At 37.9% G+C, this 16,270-nt stretch overlaps 1 protein-coding gene across 2 annotated transcripts in view; it reads right to left on the bottom strand.

Moving 5' to 3' along the window:
* The window catches only part of PRKD3 (protein kinase D3), a 44,427-nt gene that overhangs the window by 3,931 nt on the left and 24,226 nt on the right, over nt 1-16,270 (bottom strand). For both annotated transcript variants that reach the window (XM_065633067.1, XM_065633068.1), the window contains exons 9-18: nt 15,882-16,005; nt 13,130-13,207; nt 11,187-11,463; nt 8,016-8,068; nt 7,580-7,652; nt 4,209-4,315; nt 3,455-3,616; nt 2,888-2,986; nt 1,077-1,344; nt 94-179 (exon numbers count right to left, since the gene is read on the bottom strand). In XM_065633067.1, the coding sequence (XP_065489139.1) occupies nt 94-179; nt 1,077-1,344; nt 2,888-2,986; nt 3,455-3,616; nt 4,209-4,315; nt 7,580-7,652; nt 8,016-8,068; nt 11,187-11,463; nt 13,130-13,207; nt 15,882-16,005 (1,327 nt within the window). The remainder of the gene's footprint in view (nt 1-93; nt 180-1,076; nt 1,345-2,887; nt 2,987-3,454; nt 3,617-4,208; nt 4,316-7,579; nt 7,653-8,015; nt 8,069-11,186; nt 11,464-13,129; nt 13,208-15,881; nt 16,006-16,270) is intronic.

The following is a 16,270-nucleotide window of genomic DNA, read 5'->3' as shown; positions in this document are numbered from 1 at the left end:
AGAAGCAGTTTCAATAAGTCTCTGAAGGATTCAGTCCAAAAAATATCATTGTTCACCCATTATAAATATAGTGAGAAAGGCAGATGGGTTTACCTGTAACCATGGGTGACTAAGGGATTTATCAACACTGAAACGTTTTCTCATCTTCACTTGAAGCAAATTGTTTATTAAATCAATGGCTGACAAAAAAGAACAGAAAAAAATTATATTGTTTAAACACTAATCACCTCTATCATTATTCACATGCTGCAGTCAAAGTGATTTTTTTATATGTGTGTGTTTGTGTATATCCTAACGAACTCTTTTAAACTTAAGCTCTTGAATTTTATATTTAGCTTTGCTTACGTTAAATGAGGCTACAAACTAGGTACAGGGTAAGCTTCCCCACTGCTTTGATGGTGACACTAAAAACTTTACTATATTACTTGTTAATGTTTTTTCTTACTGATCTTAGTGATTTTTCAGAAGTGCTTACATAACTTGAGTATAATCCTGTGTTCCAAAACGATGTAGGTACTTCTACTATTCTATACTTTTGTATATGCCCTTCCACATCTACTTGTGCATTAATTATATATACATTACTAATAACAAAGCTGGCATTGGAGAGCTCTAGAGACCAACCTCGTAAGCTTCTACATTTCTCAGGCCTGACATTTAGACCAAGGCTTTGTTTCAATTGCTAATGTACAAAACTAATATTCCAGATTCAACTTTGAACCATTTTTGTAATTATACTTTATCTAAAGTACATTTTGAGATCAACATTCAGCAAATACTCACAAATGGTCTAATTTTTCACTGGGAATTTTGGGAAGTTTCAGGTTATTCATCCCAGTTGTCATGCATGCAATTAATTTTTCTTGCTTAATCTATTGGCTCCCTCCTGCCCTGAAGATGATCTAAAACATTATATTTGACAATTTATCTTTCCTAAATATATATTTATCCATTTTGGCATAGTCTACTAAACTCAAACTATCTCACACTTCTATCTGAATGAACCTTGAAGTTTAAGCATCTGAATTAATTATCTACATATAAAGACATTCTAATAGAGAAAATTCATTTATTACCTTCACTAGAAATTTCCTTCCAGGGATTTGGTGGATACATAAACGCTGCATTTTGAATCTGATCATTTATATCCTCGTCTTCATTGAACGGGAATGTACCACTAAGGCTCACGTAGACAATAACTCCTACTGACCACATGTCTAGCGAGCGGTTGTAACCTTTACTCCTGAGCACTTCAGGAGCAAGATAAGCAGGTGTCCCCACCACAGAGCGCCTGAAAGATTTTTCACCAATGATACGTGCAAAGCCAAAATCACACAGCTTCACCTGCAAAAGAAATATATTTTAAACTGAGAAATCGCTGCTTGATCTCCAAAGCATGCTACTGTCCAAGACCAGGGCAGTACTTGGTACCATTTCTGCCATCATTTGAACATCATGTGCACTAAACCACAGACAAAACATTGTGTAAGCCAGTCAGTTAAGGCTTTAGGTTGCTGGTTTTGCAGGCTGCAGATCAACCACACTTCAGACTGAGACCTGAACTGGCCTTGCACAGACGCAGGTCGGAGGCAGTCTGTGTAGTACATGGCCGCAAGTGCGCAAATAAGGACAAAAAACCTGATTTCAAACTCAGTTCATTTTCAGAGGCAGACCCACACCCTCACAAGGCACAGAACCAAAACGTAAAATGCACATGAATTCCAGGCTGGTCACATTCCTCTTAATCATATTCCTGAAGCTGGAGGCTTCAGCTACAAAGAAACAGTAAGTTTTCACTAGAACTCAGACTCAGCCAGCTCTGGGCAGAACAGTCCCGTAACCATCCAGGTAAAACACATCAGCAGCTGGTGCCTGCACCGATGCTCAAATCATCATGGCTCTGGGATGGTTCCTTAACTTGAACACAGCAGACACTTGTACAGAAAAAAGGATCCAGATGAAGTCCAGCACTAACGCCAAGTTCATAAGCCCTCCTCAGGGTGTAAGCAACAGCGGTGCACTACAGGCACACAAGTGACTCTCCAGAAGTCCACTTCACTTTGCATCAGTGTCTCAGGACTGGAAGCAATTCCCTGATGCTGCCTAGCAGATTTTAATTTCCATGTATCCTCCACAAAATCCATACTATCCAAGGTATCTAAGATAACAGCTGACTGGGTTAAGTGTCAACAGTACATAAATACTAGTATCACTGAACAGCACTTGTCTGACAGAAATTAGCTATTTAGTTCATATTGCAATGTCAGATCACACACACTGATGATGGAGATCCATGACTAAGGCCAGTGACACATGAGCCAGTCCCTGTTCTCAGCAGCTTATAAACAGGGCAGACAAGAGTGAAGAGGAAAAGATGCACAACATGGAAAAAAATGTTTCCCAGGGTCAAACAGCACTAGAACAGAAAGGAGGACTGGTCTTGAAGTTTCTAGTCCTGTGCCTTTTCCACTGGACTATCCTCACTAATCCAGAATACCAATTTCCACTCACTCGTCGCACGTGTAAAAATAGATGCAGTCTACACAGTCTTTTGCTAAGTGCTGCAGTAGTTGTATTTCTCAAGCTCCTTGGAAGAAAGAATGCTGGTGCACAGCACTGTTGTGAGATGTGATCCATGTCTGAGGAGAAAGACACTGAAACAGACCATTGAGCATGGAGCTAGGCTACGAGTTGGAAGGAAAAAAAAACAACCACACACACACACACACAAAAACAAAACGAAAACACCTATAAAACATGTATTTCAAGCAATTCTAGACTATGTCAGTTGAACAATCCCACAAGAGGTCACTTTTTAAGCCGAAATGCCTATATTTCTTTAAAAAAATAATAAAAGTGATGAAAGAAGTATTTTTTAATCACTCACTTGAGGGAATGGCTCTGCTGATGCTAGTAGTACATTTTCTGGTTTTAAATCACAGTGCACGATATTCTTGAAGTGTAAATTCCTCAAAGCAACAAGTATCTACAAAAAGAAAAGAACATTTCCAGAACTATTCAAGTGGAACAGAAGTGTCAAAAGCCACACACGCACTAAGCAACACAGTAATTTGTATCCACAGAGTCTTCAAGAATTATCCCATATATACTGTGCAAGTAACTAGATTTTTTAGCCTATCAAGACTTGGAACTAACGGTTTTGATTTTACTTCCCCCCAGCCTGGCTTCCTCTCTGTCTTTTTGAATGCTTACTGTTTTGATATGAATCTTTGGATACCCATAATGTTATGTCTTGGGAAAGAAGGGCAAAAAAATTAATATAATTAACTTGCAAAATTCTTGCCATGTATATTCAACTCTCATTGGATGTGCAGCCCTCTGTGCTGTCTCTTCAATAACAATATAGAAAACCCCCTCTCCAAAATCCATCCTCACATGACTACAAAAGACAAATCTAGCCTTCCCTCTCAAACAAGAGAGACTGAATGCTAACCTGAGTGACCATGAACTTTGTTATTCGTTCTGGAAGTCGACTTTTCTCACTGGAAAGAATCATCTCTAGCATATCCCCATGCAGTTTTTCCATCACAACAAAGACCCGTTCCGGGGTTTCAAACATACATTCCAGGTTCACAATCCCAGGGTGGTGCAAATTCTAAAATAAAGTAGTATAGGCACATGATTAAAATAGAACTGTGTGAAATATCCTGAATTACATGACAATGTCGTACCTCAAATCAAAAAGCAGTTAAGTGGAGAGTTAGAGATGAAAAAAACACAACGTCTGAGGCAAGAAAGTAGCTTGAAACATAAACATCAACCCATGAAACATGCTGATTATCACTACTAAGACTAATTTGTTTTAACACAAGTTATCTGTAATGATTAATTTTACAGTTGGCTAACACTCAGTAGTTTGAGTATAGAACATGCAAGAATAACACTCAAAGATTGAGGAGCCAGCAGTGGAAGACGGCCAAAAATAGAGTCTCCTGCTACCTGCAGGAGCCAGCACACAGCCAAAGTAGCTGTCTTCAGTGGATCCCCTATAGGGGGTAAATGCCACTTCCAAGTTATCCATTCTACCAAATACTCCAGAATTCCCGTTCTTCTAAGATTCCCTCTTACGAAATATTCAGAAGTCGTACACACAGATTTATGAATCAATTCAGAGCATTTATGCACACAACAAAATCTTATTAATGGCTTGAGACAAACTCCAATGTGATTAAAAAATACTTTTGTACCTGGAGAATGGCTACTTCATTACGAAGCTGACTTTCCTGTTTAGTGGGAAACCTCATCTTGTCAATGACTTTGATAGCCACATCTCTTCCAGTCTTCCTATGTTTTCCTAAACAGAAAGTCAATGTCAGACATCAAGAGGCAGAAGCAATTCATAGCTATAAAACATTACAGCAGAAATTCCTTTTTGCTGAAACAAGTATATTTTGTACAAACGTACAATATTACTATATTTAATTGCAACTGGTATATGAGTAACAAGATGTGACGGGCCTCAACAGCAGGGTTGTAGATAAATTTAAACTATTTACTACCCTGCTGTCAGGTATCCACATTGAAATTCGATGTATTGAGTGAAGTTTTTGTTTGTGCAAGGGACTTGCACATTAGCAAATAATACCTACTCCCACAGAATATTGCCTCTCCTGCAAACAAACAAACACACTATTCAAGACAAACATGAAGAAAGATCTACAAATCTTCTCCAGTGGTTTCATCCTCTTACGGGCTCCACATGCACAGGAAATTATACCTAATAATCAGGAATGTGTGGGTAGTTATGTGCCACGAAAAACACCATGTTAACACCCAGGAGGCAGTCTGTTGTGATCAAAAAGCTTCAAAAGGTTGTGGTAAGAAGCGAAACGTGCTGGCAGCACCAAATACTACTCCTTGCTGCAACTTGCATCAGCTAAATGAGAAGCATTCTGCAATATAGTGAGGATGTTTCAGGGGCTCAGAGAGCAGCTGCAAATGCTTACCCAGCTCCTCCACAACTGCTAAACAAAGTTCTATCACAATCACGTCAGAGAGGTTAATGAGATCACACACTGCAAGGCCTTGATAATCCAAGACATTTCACGCTAAACTAATACAGAACAAGAAGCCTGCACCAAAGGAAAAAAAAAGCCATTATCTGCTCAGTGAAGGGTCTGGGAGCCGTTTTTGGAAAAGGGACTACACACACAGCCACGGAGCAAGCGGCACAGGGGCCTCTACGGGCACCGCGATGGGGAGCCCAGCTGGGCCAGCACCGCGGGCCGGGGCTCGGGAACGGCTCCCACAGCTGCTGCCCCCGCCTCGAACAGCACCGTGCGTGAAGGGAAGGGCCAAATCCAGGCTTATCTCCATCGGCCCAAGCGAGGCCATTCAGGGAGACAGCACTCACAGTCCCAAAGGGTTTACAGCGTTATCAAAAAGAACTAACGACTGCAGAGCAAAAAATAGATTTTATAAAGATTTCATTAGTCCTAAGGAAAGCTGACACTGTACACTGGACTGCCACAGACAACAGCATAAAGCCAGAAGTCTTGAAAGAGAGAGGTCCTTGGAGGTTTTGTAATTTTGTCTGTAACAAATCAGCAATTTTTACATCCCCCCCGCACCCACCCCCCTGCCCTGCCCCACCCCCCAAAAAAAAAAAATTCACAGCACCCAGCTATAATTAAAAAAAAATATCCCTGATTCAGAGAAAGTGATTCTGGCTCCACTAGACATCAAATTATATTGAAAAGCAGCAGAAATACCATCAATTCCAAACTAGATGCAAAACCCAGAAGACAAATACCAGGCTGCAAAATAATGTAAAGCAAAACCACCAAACTAGCAAAGCACTTAACTACAGAAGCTAGGCTAGAGCTAAAAATTGAACATGAAGATAGATTAACAGAAAAGCAGCTTGAAAATTCCTTTTCCTAAGTAAAACACAACCAACGAGGTTTCATGGCAAGTTTTACATCAGTAAGAAACTGTGAGGAATTTTTTTTTCTGTCTCCATTTTTCAGACCCTTCAAAACTAACCAAAACAGGCAGAGGGAAATGGTTCTTACTGAAAGAAACAGGAGTAGCATATCAGTATCCTATAACTTCTTGATTTACAATTTGTAAATATTTGTCCAGAATAGAGGGGAGAAAGAAACAAAAACACAACCACAATGTGAGCAACTTTATTTTACCTTTATTCGTTTAAATAAAAGGTTTCGTTATCATTATTTCAGTAAGCCTACAAAGAAGCTAATATTAGAAGTTACCAGATCTAGTCTGCCCAGACACCAGCAACAATTAAGCAGTGTGCAGAGCCGACAAAAAAAAATGTTCTTTTCTTGCTCTTTCAGCTTGTGATTTTATATTAAGAAACTGAGTACACTTACTCTAGATATTTTAAGGGATCTTTAAGCAAAAAGATTTAATATAATAAAAGCCTTTTATAATTATTTATTATGTGAATAAGCATTTATAAGCAATGAATCATGAAAAATACCAAGCTGAGATTTATTTAAAAGTCAATTTAGGAGAGTATATATAGAAATAAAATCAAAACGTTGAACTACTCTCTCTGCACTTGTGCATGTGCTACTCATAAGAGAGGGACCATACTTTGATTCACACTATGCTTTAAGAAATATAGAGGAAAAAACCAGACCTCTCACAAGAATGATGTAAAACTAGACCATCAAACGGCATAATAAAGTATCTAAATACACAGTTGGCACACAGAAAAATCATAGCCACAATACTTCCTGACTAGAAAGACAACACAACAGAAGCAGAAAGGTTACCACTTTTCAATCATTAGTTATCACTTTTTCTTTCTTTCCAGATTTATGGTCTGTGGTTCTCTCAACACTTGAGATATAACATATGGGATTTAAAAAAAAAAAAAAAAAGAGAAACAGACTTCATATGATGCATTTCTAGTATTTCTTCTTTTTGTGATTACATACTATGAACAAGTTATATGTTGCAACAGAAGTTTTTAAAAACTAAAAGTGATAAAACTACACCTGGAACCTATTAACAAAACTGAGACCTCTTGACAAGGAATTCCTCCCTGTACTTTTTCCTGCTGACAGAAATTTATAGTGCAACTGTTCGCATAAAATACGTCAATAATATGTTTGCATAAATACTGTCAAAGCATAAAGTAAAATATGTGTTTTTCTAATTGCTTTTGGCCGCATCTCTCAGATATAACTGAAAACAGGTATAACTGACAGCCTCCTTAAAGACATGACTTCTATTACTGTGTAATACAGACAACAGTGTTAGAATGTGCAATTTAAAAAACCCATTAACCAAGGCCAAATTGAGACTACAGATTGCTTTGTATTTGACTGTGGTGAAAATTCAATGCATATTCTAAACTGATCTTGATGCCAATGCAAAACTCTAAATGCAAAAAATGAACTGTAAAAAATACTGTACATAAAACGTCAGAGAGAGAAAGTAATCTAAACAAAACTTTCGACACTATAACATTACAAATTTCACCTAGACATTCTAGATTCAGCTAAGCAAATACAAAAAGGCTAATTATATCAAACAGACAGACATTCTACCTTAATAAATGCATAATGGAATCTAATGTATTTACCTCCATATACAATACCAAACTGTCCAGAACCCAGCACTTCATCAGCAAATATTTGGTATACAGAGCTGATATCCTAATGCATGAAAAAAACAAATCACAAATATCAGGAGTAATCAAAATGTTCATGAGCATATCAGTTAGTCTTGGCTGAGCTGTATTTACATCTGACGTTAATCAAACTCTGTAAAGGGTGCCATCATTACCCTGAACAGTGTGGAAAAACACAACAAACTTTTCGAGGAAAGGATCTGCTGAGCTGCACTGTCAGCAGGGACACACATACACACAAACTAACAGCTGTGCCAGGTAAGCAGGACACAGACTTCTTCAGCTACAGTACCCTGCTGCTGCTTTCTCATCCAGATACTGCTACTACCAATCACTTTGTAATACCCAGATAAACAAACACCATTATTATACAATGCGTGTGACTCACCACATTCTCCTGGACCTGGCAATTTGAAACAGAGATGCTTAGAGATAACTCTTCTGCAATAAATAAGATATAACTGAGTAAGTAAACAGGAAGGGCAGGCTCTTTCCAGTAAAAAGAGGAAAACAAAACAAAACTAAAACCACCTTTACTGACTTCTAACTCAGTCAGGGTGAAACGATTTTTATTGATGTTCTGTTGTTCTGCAGAAACATCATACCCTGGAACTCAAATTTCACAGATTGATTAGATAAACAACCCTGGGAGTTTTTGTGGGATTATTTGTTTATTTTTGTCATATTGCTGATTACAAAAATAGTAGAACAGTACGAGCATGTATACATTAGAGAGCTGGAGAACCAAAAGCAATAGTAATGTGATAACTGTATCAGAGTTCATTAAACTACTAAACTACTAAGAACTTCTGGTAGAAAAATACAGGGAAGAGGACCAGGTAGATCCCTTATAGCCAAATGAATGTGGTTACTAATTATCTGTGGCATCAAGATACACAGAACTAATGCATGAGAAAAGGAAACAAATGAAGCAAAGCAAGTAACAGAAGACCTGATAATTAAAAAAGCAATAAAACCCATAATATAACCAATATTTGTTTCATGGACAAACTATAGAAGCATATCGAACTTTGAAATATAAGAGCACATCTAGAAAGTGCAATTTGCAAGTAAAAGCACAAGATAAAGATATAGACTATTTCAGCCTGCAGCAGATGCTAACATAGAGTTTTCATTACAGGAATAACATTACGATGCTTGGACAAGGGATATGTCAAGGAAAGCAGAAAACACCCTTTTCCTTTGGCTTCCAAGACAGAGGTGAAGCATGTCAGACAAATGGACACATATCATTTGTTAACTTTAAAAAAAAAAAAAAAGTAGAACAAATTCACCAAGAAAGCAGATGGAAGGTATACTATAGATTTACTAGCACTTTGAAAAGAGCCTTTATCACCCTAATAAGAACCTTGAGCTTTAGAAACACAACTTCAGAAAACAAAGAAAATGTCTGTATCTGATTTTTGCCACCTGTACTTTATCTCAAAGAAGGAATTTACAGACTTAAGAGAGCAACAAATACTAGTTCTCAATGACACTATGAATACTGCATCTGAAACATGAACTGGAATCACAGCCTTGCATATGTCTACTGATTATTTACTACAGTCAGGTCTGCATTGGAATTACAGTAAAAAAGACAAGGAAAAACAAGAAAAAAGGCAGACAAAAAGTTACTAAGGTCAACAAGAACTGAAGGAAGGTTGAAACAAGGTAACTAGAAAAGTATAGATACAGTTTTTGAAACTGTTTAAAGAAAACACACTGAACTCTTCTCTGCAGATACCTACAGAATACAAAATATCTGGTAGGTAGAGATTGAGTTGCTCCTTACACATAAATCCATTTTTCTAGTGTCTGAAATGTGAAAGAACAAGGACTGAAAAAACCGTCACTTCTGCAGTAATGTCAGGATTCCATATGTACTTTATACCAGCTAACAGTTTACTAAACTTCTCTTTCTCATTTCAGGTCAGAAATATCCCACCCCAGCCAGCAGGTGCAAGCTCAGGAAGGTCTCCTTCCCATGGGTCAGACTCTAAGAGCATCCTCATTTCTAGCAAGCATGTGGTATAATTGACAAGCTAGTGTCTTAGGGACATTTTGACACTACGAATTCCCTGCTGCTGCACATTTTCCAAGCATTAGCAATGCCTCTCTCCTCTTTTGGTCTTCTCATTTAAAATAACATATTTGAGCCTTTTTTTTTTTTTTTAACTGAAATTTTAATTTTCTTAAAGGCTCTTGGGTTACATTTCATGGCTAGGAGTATGCAGGAAGGAGAGGGAGTAATGGACATTTTGTGGGCTTTTTAGAGTTTAAAACACAACCTGATGAGTTGTCTAAGAATATGAGGAAGCCATTCCACAACATATACTCCTACAATCCTAAACATGCTAAAATACTTCCTCTCTATCTACCTCTACAGCTCTATTCTCTACCACTGTCAAGTTTTACTATAAAAATATTATTTCTATGTGCAAAAATACTGATTCTGGAAAAAGCAACTGTCTTTACAAGTCTCTCAGCAACAGTAAGCCTTAGGTTCTAGAAAACAAAGAGACCTTTTGTATATGTATATTTGGAACTAAGGATTTCATATCGAAAGTCGCATTTTACCTACGTATAAGGCCAGTTATGAGGTACCGTCTTACAGGTATGTTTCTCCACTCTAATTAAATACAGATACCGGTACCGGCATTTCATAGCTTACCATTTCAGACCATGGTTGTATTTTCAGAAAGTGTCTTTACCACAGACTAGCATTCACATGTACTTAACTGTTGCTGATGCAGAATAACCAGATAACAGAGAAGAGGAAACTAATCTCAGAATCTCCTGCAAAAGAAAATTTGACTAAAAAATGATTAAGGAGTAGCTGGAAGATGAAAGGAAACTAAAGAATGAAAGCATAAATCTCAGTACAGAATGTGAATTAATGTCATTGCAAGGAACAAGGAGATATCTGAAGAGAAAGAACAAAACGTAATTTAGTGGAGCCTTGATAAAGAATATGATCCTATGCCAGAGAAAGAAAGGGAGGATGGGTGCATAGAAGGAAGAATAATGTACTTTTTATTACTACGCACAGCTCAGCAAAAGTTCTTGCCATCACTTCCAGTATTTACATTGCATCACTAACTCCTTCTCCTCAGCTACTGACATCTCACAGATTTAATAAAATATATAGGGGATAACATCAAAGAGTATCCAAATTTAGTTATTTCAGATTATATGTATATAATATGGAGATATATGTATATTTTTAAAGTATGTTAGTAATATCTAAACTATGATCCCTTTTTTTCATCCAGCAACTATGTGTAAGTTCTTAATGCTCCTACAATAGAGCTCTGAATATGCATTCATATTATAAATCTAATTCTTAACTACTATTTCCTGCTACAATAGATTCAAGGATTTGCCCACCTTCCACGAACCTAAGTGTTACTTTTGAGATACTTGGGGAAAATTAGGGATGCGAATCAGCAGAGAATAGACAGACAATACTTCACTCTAAATAAGCACTTTTCTGGAAGGAATCTCTACCATTACCAGCTTCAGAATATGGGTAATAGGGCCTTGTCTGCCTGCTTACTGTGATCTTTTCCTTGTCCTGCAGCAGTGCAAATGCTAGCTTGAGGAGTGACTGGCATCAAAGCCTGACGAATGGCTTTCTCCCAGCCCTGAGCTACATCAAGTCCAACTCCGGTGGCAGCAAGAACAGGACTCTGATGACTGCTGCCATTGTTTTCGCCAACAAAGTACACCATCGTGTCAGTGATGATCTCAAAACAGTGTGGGTTGCTGCCCTGCACCACGTTTGAAAAATCTCGAGGCTGAGTCACCTGGAGAATTTCTGAAAGTGGAATCTCCTGAAGAAAAATATTAAAGATTAAAAAATTAAAATGCGCACAATATTTTAATATATTGATATTCAAAACTTAAAGTGTTTGCAAAGAAATCAAAGTAAATATAGCAAAATACCAAAACCAAAATATCGAGCTTCACAACTAATGACAAACTATGCATGACCAGTGTTCACCCACAGTTTTCTGAATTCCTCTATACAAGCCTAGAGAGACTTCCAGCCCCACCACAGTTCTCACTCTATAACCACTATTTTCTACCCAGGCAAACTGCACTTATATTCAGCATGACACACGCCCCCACCGCATACAAACGATGCACAACTATAGAATGACCGTTTCCCCATTTATACAGCTTAGCTAGAGAAGAGCATGACAGGGAAAAAAGTGAAACAAGACAACATTAAGATGACGACATGGTTATATCAGCTAGCCAATGAGCACTGCTTCATGTGTGTGAATCACTTTGGGTAAAGATACTCTTTTATACAGATATTAAGAACTTCTACTGACTCCTCTACCTTGTCAGTTTAAGATCATGGTACAAGCAGTATTAGAGAGCAGATCTGAAAGAAGAAATGGTTTCAAGTTCACACTAGCTGGAAGAGGGGCACTCCACACACAGAGGAAGGTGCACAGGTGCACATCACTTGCAAGAGTAGTGAACAAGCAGGTGAACACCAGGCTGGTGTGAGGGGGACCAGAAACAGCAGCTGATTAAGACGAAGTGCAAACAAATGTGAAAGCAACAACTGTGAATGACTCTAGCAGCAAAGACAATTAACCTGAGATTCAAGCAGTTTAAAAAGGAGTGCAAAGGGGCAAGTCAGAGGACGAAAAGCAGTGACATAACGGAACAACAGGCAAGGAACATATTTTACCAGCTGTGTTTTGAATGCACAGGGCAATACAAGTATCAGAGAGGTCTGAGAAGAGACTGCATTGGTCAAGATAGGGATGAAAAGGATCTGGGCAAGTTTAGCTGGGTGTACAGAGAAAAGGCTTGATCTTAGAGATGTTATAAAGGAAGAAGCCGCAAGATTTCGACTCCCACCTAAAGGTGTAAGACAAGAAAAGGAAAAATACAAGAAAAGGAAAAATCCTGTTCATAAATTTGAACACATTTTCTGAATATTCTGCCATTGAACACATTACTATACTAACAATACACTAAACTTATTGGTAAGCTTCATTTCTATAACACCAGGCTGCACAGTAAATTTTCCTCTAAATCTTGCTTGCAACTTTCAGTTGTACAGTTGGAAATAATTTAATTTTTGGAACCTCAAAATAAAATACAAAAGCATGCAAGCTTTCAGTCAGTACTTATAGAATGTAAAAATCCTAGCCTTCATTAGACACGTTGCCAAAAAAATTCTCTAGTAATTGTGAAGAAAGCTCAATGTGCTAGGTCATTCAAGAGAACAGCACATGCAAAATGTAAGGAAAGACATACTCAAGGGGATTAGAACAGGAGCTGCAAGCAACTTCTCAGAGTTAGTCTTGGTCCTTCTCACTTGTAAGCTTTGGCCAACAATTAACCTGGTCACAGCTTTGGTTAAAAAAAGATGAGGAAATGTAGATAATACTTTTACTGATCACAAGTAGATTTCAGGTCTGTAAAGCACTGAGCAAATCAAGTGCAATGTAATTATTACTCATCATTAATTACCTTGTAATATTTTGTTCCAGATTCATTTTGAAATAGCGTGAGGCATTTGCTGTCCAGTCTCCAGTAATGTCTTTTTCTCTACAAAATGCACAATACAATAATGTAAGGAATAAATCACTGGTATGGCTTTTGTTATCCAATTGTTTAAATGAGAAATGCTTCAAATTACTAAGATAATCAATTAACATTAACCTACAGTTGCATCTTAGGCTAGACACATAAAAAATACACTTTGAGAATTATTTCCACAAACCATTAAAAAAAAAAAATCACTTACCTTATAGTAACAGCAGTGGCAGAAGCAGTTATACTGTACAGGAAAAACACTTCCCTACACAGGTTTCACTCCAAGTGCATGTGCTCACAAAATCGGAATTATTTTAATCTAGTAACAACTGTGGAAGAGTCATGCTTTCTCCCTCTGTGCCCTCACATCAACACTGCAAGTGTTCAAGGACTGAGCAAGCCTAACAAGTCCTTAATTCTTTTGTCAACACAGAATACTAGAAGGTCAATAGTGCACAGCAGCAAGACAGGCAGGTTATGAGATTCAAGTGGACAAAATATGTTGGGGGGGTAATCAAGACAGACTAAATAGCCATTTCCTGGAAGTTTCCACCAACGAGAAATATCTTCTCCACCAAAAAGTAATATAAGCTGTTGCACATAACTGTCTTGTAATTTTAGGCAGAGGAACATTCCTTCAAACAAAGAAGCTTTAAGAAAGCTAATATGGCTGTATGAATCTAACTTACTTTGCTTGCACCATGCTCTCATAGTTAGAAACGCATTTTCATTTGTCTGTGACAAATATCCAAGACCGTTAACTCTGGTCTAGGATGACCAAGTTTGAAACATTAACACAGCAGAGCTTAAATCACTTAAATCATGGGGAAGCAAAGACTACCTGCGGGAGTTAGGGAAAGAAAGCTAGGTCATGAATGAACTTAACTAATTCCCAATCAGCACTGAATGGAAACTGGGTGAAAGCATAAGGGTGAACCTGTCCTTTGGACATATATTCTCTTTATTACATCATGAATCATGGAAGACTTTGGAGAAGAGGAATTAAGGAACAGGTTGGTAACTCACTCAGGGATTCAAAATGTGCCCACACCCTATTCTGAGAAAGGACGGTCTTGAAGTGAGGAAAAGAACATAGACAACAACACAGAAACTTGTCCTTATAAAGGGTGAAATATCTGTTTCCCAGGGTCAGCAAGAAGCATACAGATATTGCTGTTAAAATGAACCTCTTTGGAACTGATAGAAAGCCCAAGCTGTTTCAGGAATAAGAAAGTCTGACATTGCTGACAGCGGAGCAGTCAAGGGAGTAGCCGATGTTGTGATGACTAATTTGGAAGTCTCCCACTAGGAAGCTTAATGAGATCTTGCTTGGCTGAAGGCACCTTTCTTTGGGGCAGAATACTCCACTTCATTTGATTGGCCTTTTTTGGTAGATGTCATCCAGGTAGCAGCCAGACTGACAGATGAGGAAAAGCAAACTAAGCTAAAGTACACAATCTGATCACTGTTCTATTAGGAGGTTGAAAAAAGTCCATGGAAAAATGTACTGTCTGTACTGAAAGATTAAATCAGAGCTGAGTACCAGGTCTGCCCTGAACACTGCTAGAACTGTTCATCTTCATCTACTGCCTGGCCTTAGTTTTTCCATCACCAGCTGATGATACTTTTATCTGTTAAGTAGCCTTGGCTGGAATCTCATCTGAAATGTGCTACATACTTATTTTGGTTTGTGATAAATACATTTAGGTTATTAGAAACCTGTACTTTAAATAAATGTTTTTAAGACAGTTTCTGACAGACCACTGGAAGTGGTCTGTTTAGTTTACAATCACGAAAAGTAAAAATAGTGACCTGAGCTGACTAGTATCACCCCTCAGCTTGATTTCAACAGAACTTGAATAACTTGCTTCTCTAAATTCTTGAAGCCCCCTTCACAAACAGTCTCAACATGACACACTGTGCTTCACAAGATCTGGGAACTTCTCCATCCTTTTTACTCATCTACCAAAAGACAAGAGGATTCACTCCCATCAGACAACTCTAAGGAACAGAATTATTCTTCCTCATCTTCCCCCTCAACACACAAAAACAAGGAGCTTGCCTAAGAAGGTTCAATTACAACATCGTTTTCTGTAGCACTGGAAACAAACAGCGTAGTCTTTTTGGAGGATGCTCACACAACCAAGGACATCCAGTCAAGCCACGACTCTTTACTCCACTGACATCAAGAGGAATAGCGCTTTGGGAGGGATGGTGTTCAATCATGCTTACTTTTAGACAGAGTGAATTGCTAGAGGAATGAAGGGCACATAAACAGTTTCAAACACCTAGATCGCCAGCATAACTGTGTCAACCTTTTCAGTACTTGTCATTTTATAATGATTTCCACTTTTTCATGTAGTAGAATAAAAACACTGATACAAATATTTAGTTCAACTGCTATATGCAAGTAATTCCAAATTATTATCTCAGGAAAGCTGATATCTTAAACATGCAATTCATTTGAGACAATTTAGAGATGTTTCTCCTTCTTAAAAGAGAAACAAACTATTAAATCACCACACAAAGAATTTTCAATAAACTACAGTTTCTACTTTGCACCAGATTTCTTTATAATGAACATCATGGCTAAATTCTTTCAAATGATACTGTAAATCAGAATACCTAAATAAGAGGATTTGAGAAATAGTTTAACTTAATGTAGGAAGAAACTAAAGCCACTGACCAGATTGTCTCTGCTAGTATAGTGGACCATCCACCCTTCCTTCACCATTGTACTGCTCTTCCTCTTTGTATGCTTGATTGACTGCACAACTCTCATGAGAGGAATATTATTGCTTGTTGAAGGACTAAAACAAAGATAGAACAGTTATTATTTAACAAGTTAAAATACAGCAGCACTGCAATTATACTGGTACTACACATTTAGCGCCTAATTTTCAGAAACAGGCACCTTTTCTTCCCATACAAATTTCCTTGATAAATGAAATTCATAAGATGCATGAGCTCCCACCAGCTCTCCTGGTGCAAGTATTGCAGTACTTAAATAACTCTGTGGAACACAGAAGAAACGTATTGGAATGAGGACACCTACAGAAATAATCCTCTCTCAAA

The sequence above is a fragment of the Caloenas nicobarica genome, chromosome 3 (assembly GCF_036013445.1).
Source record: "Caloenas nicobarica isolate bCalNic1 chromosome 3, bCalNic1.hap1, whole genome shotgun sequence".
In the NCBI taxonomy this organism is placed as follows: Eukaryota; Metazoa; Chordata; class Aves; order Columbiformes; family Columbidae; genus Caloenas; species Caloenas nicobarica.
This window is presented reverse-complemented; position numbering and strand designations above follow the sequence as displayed.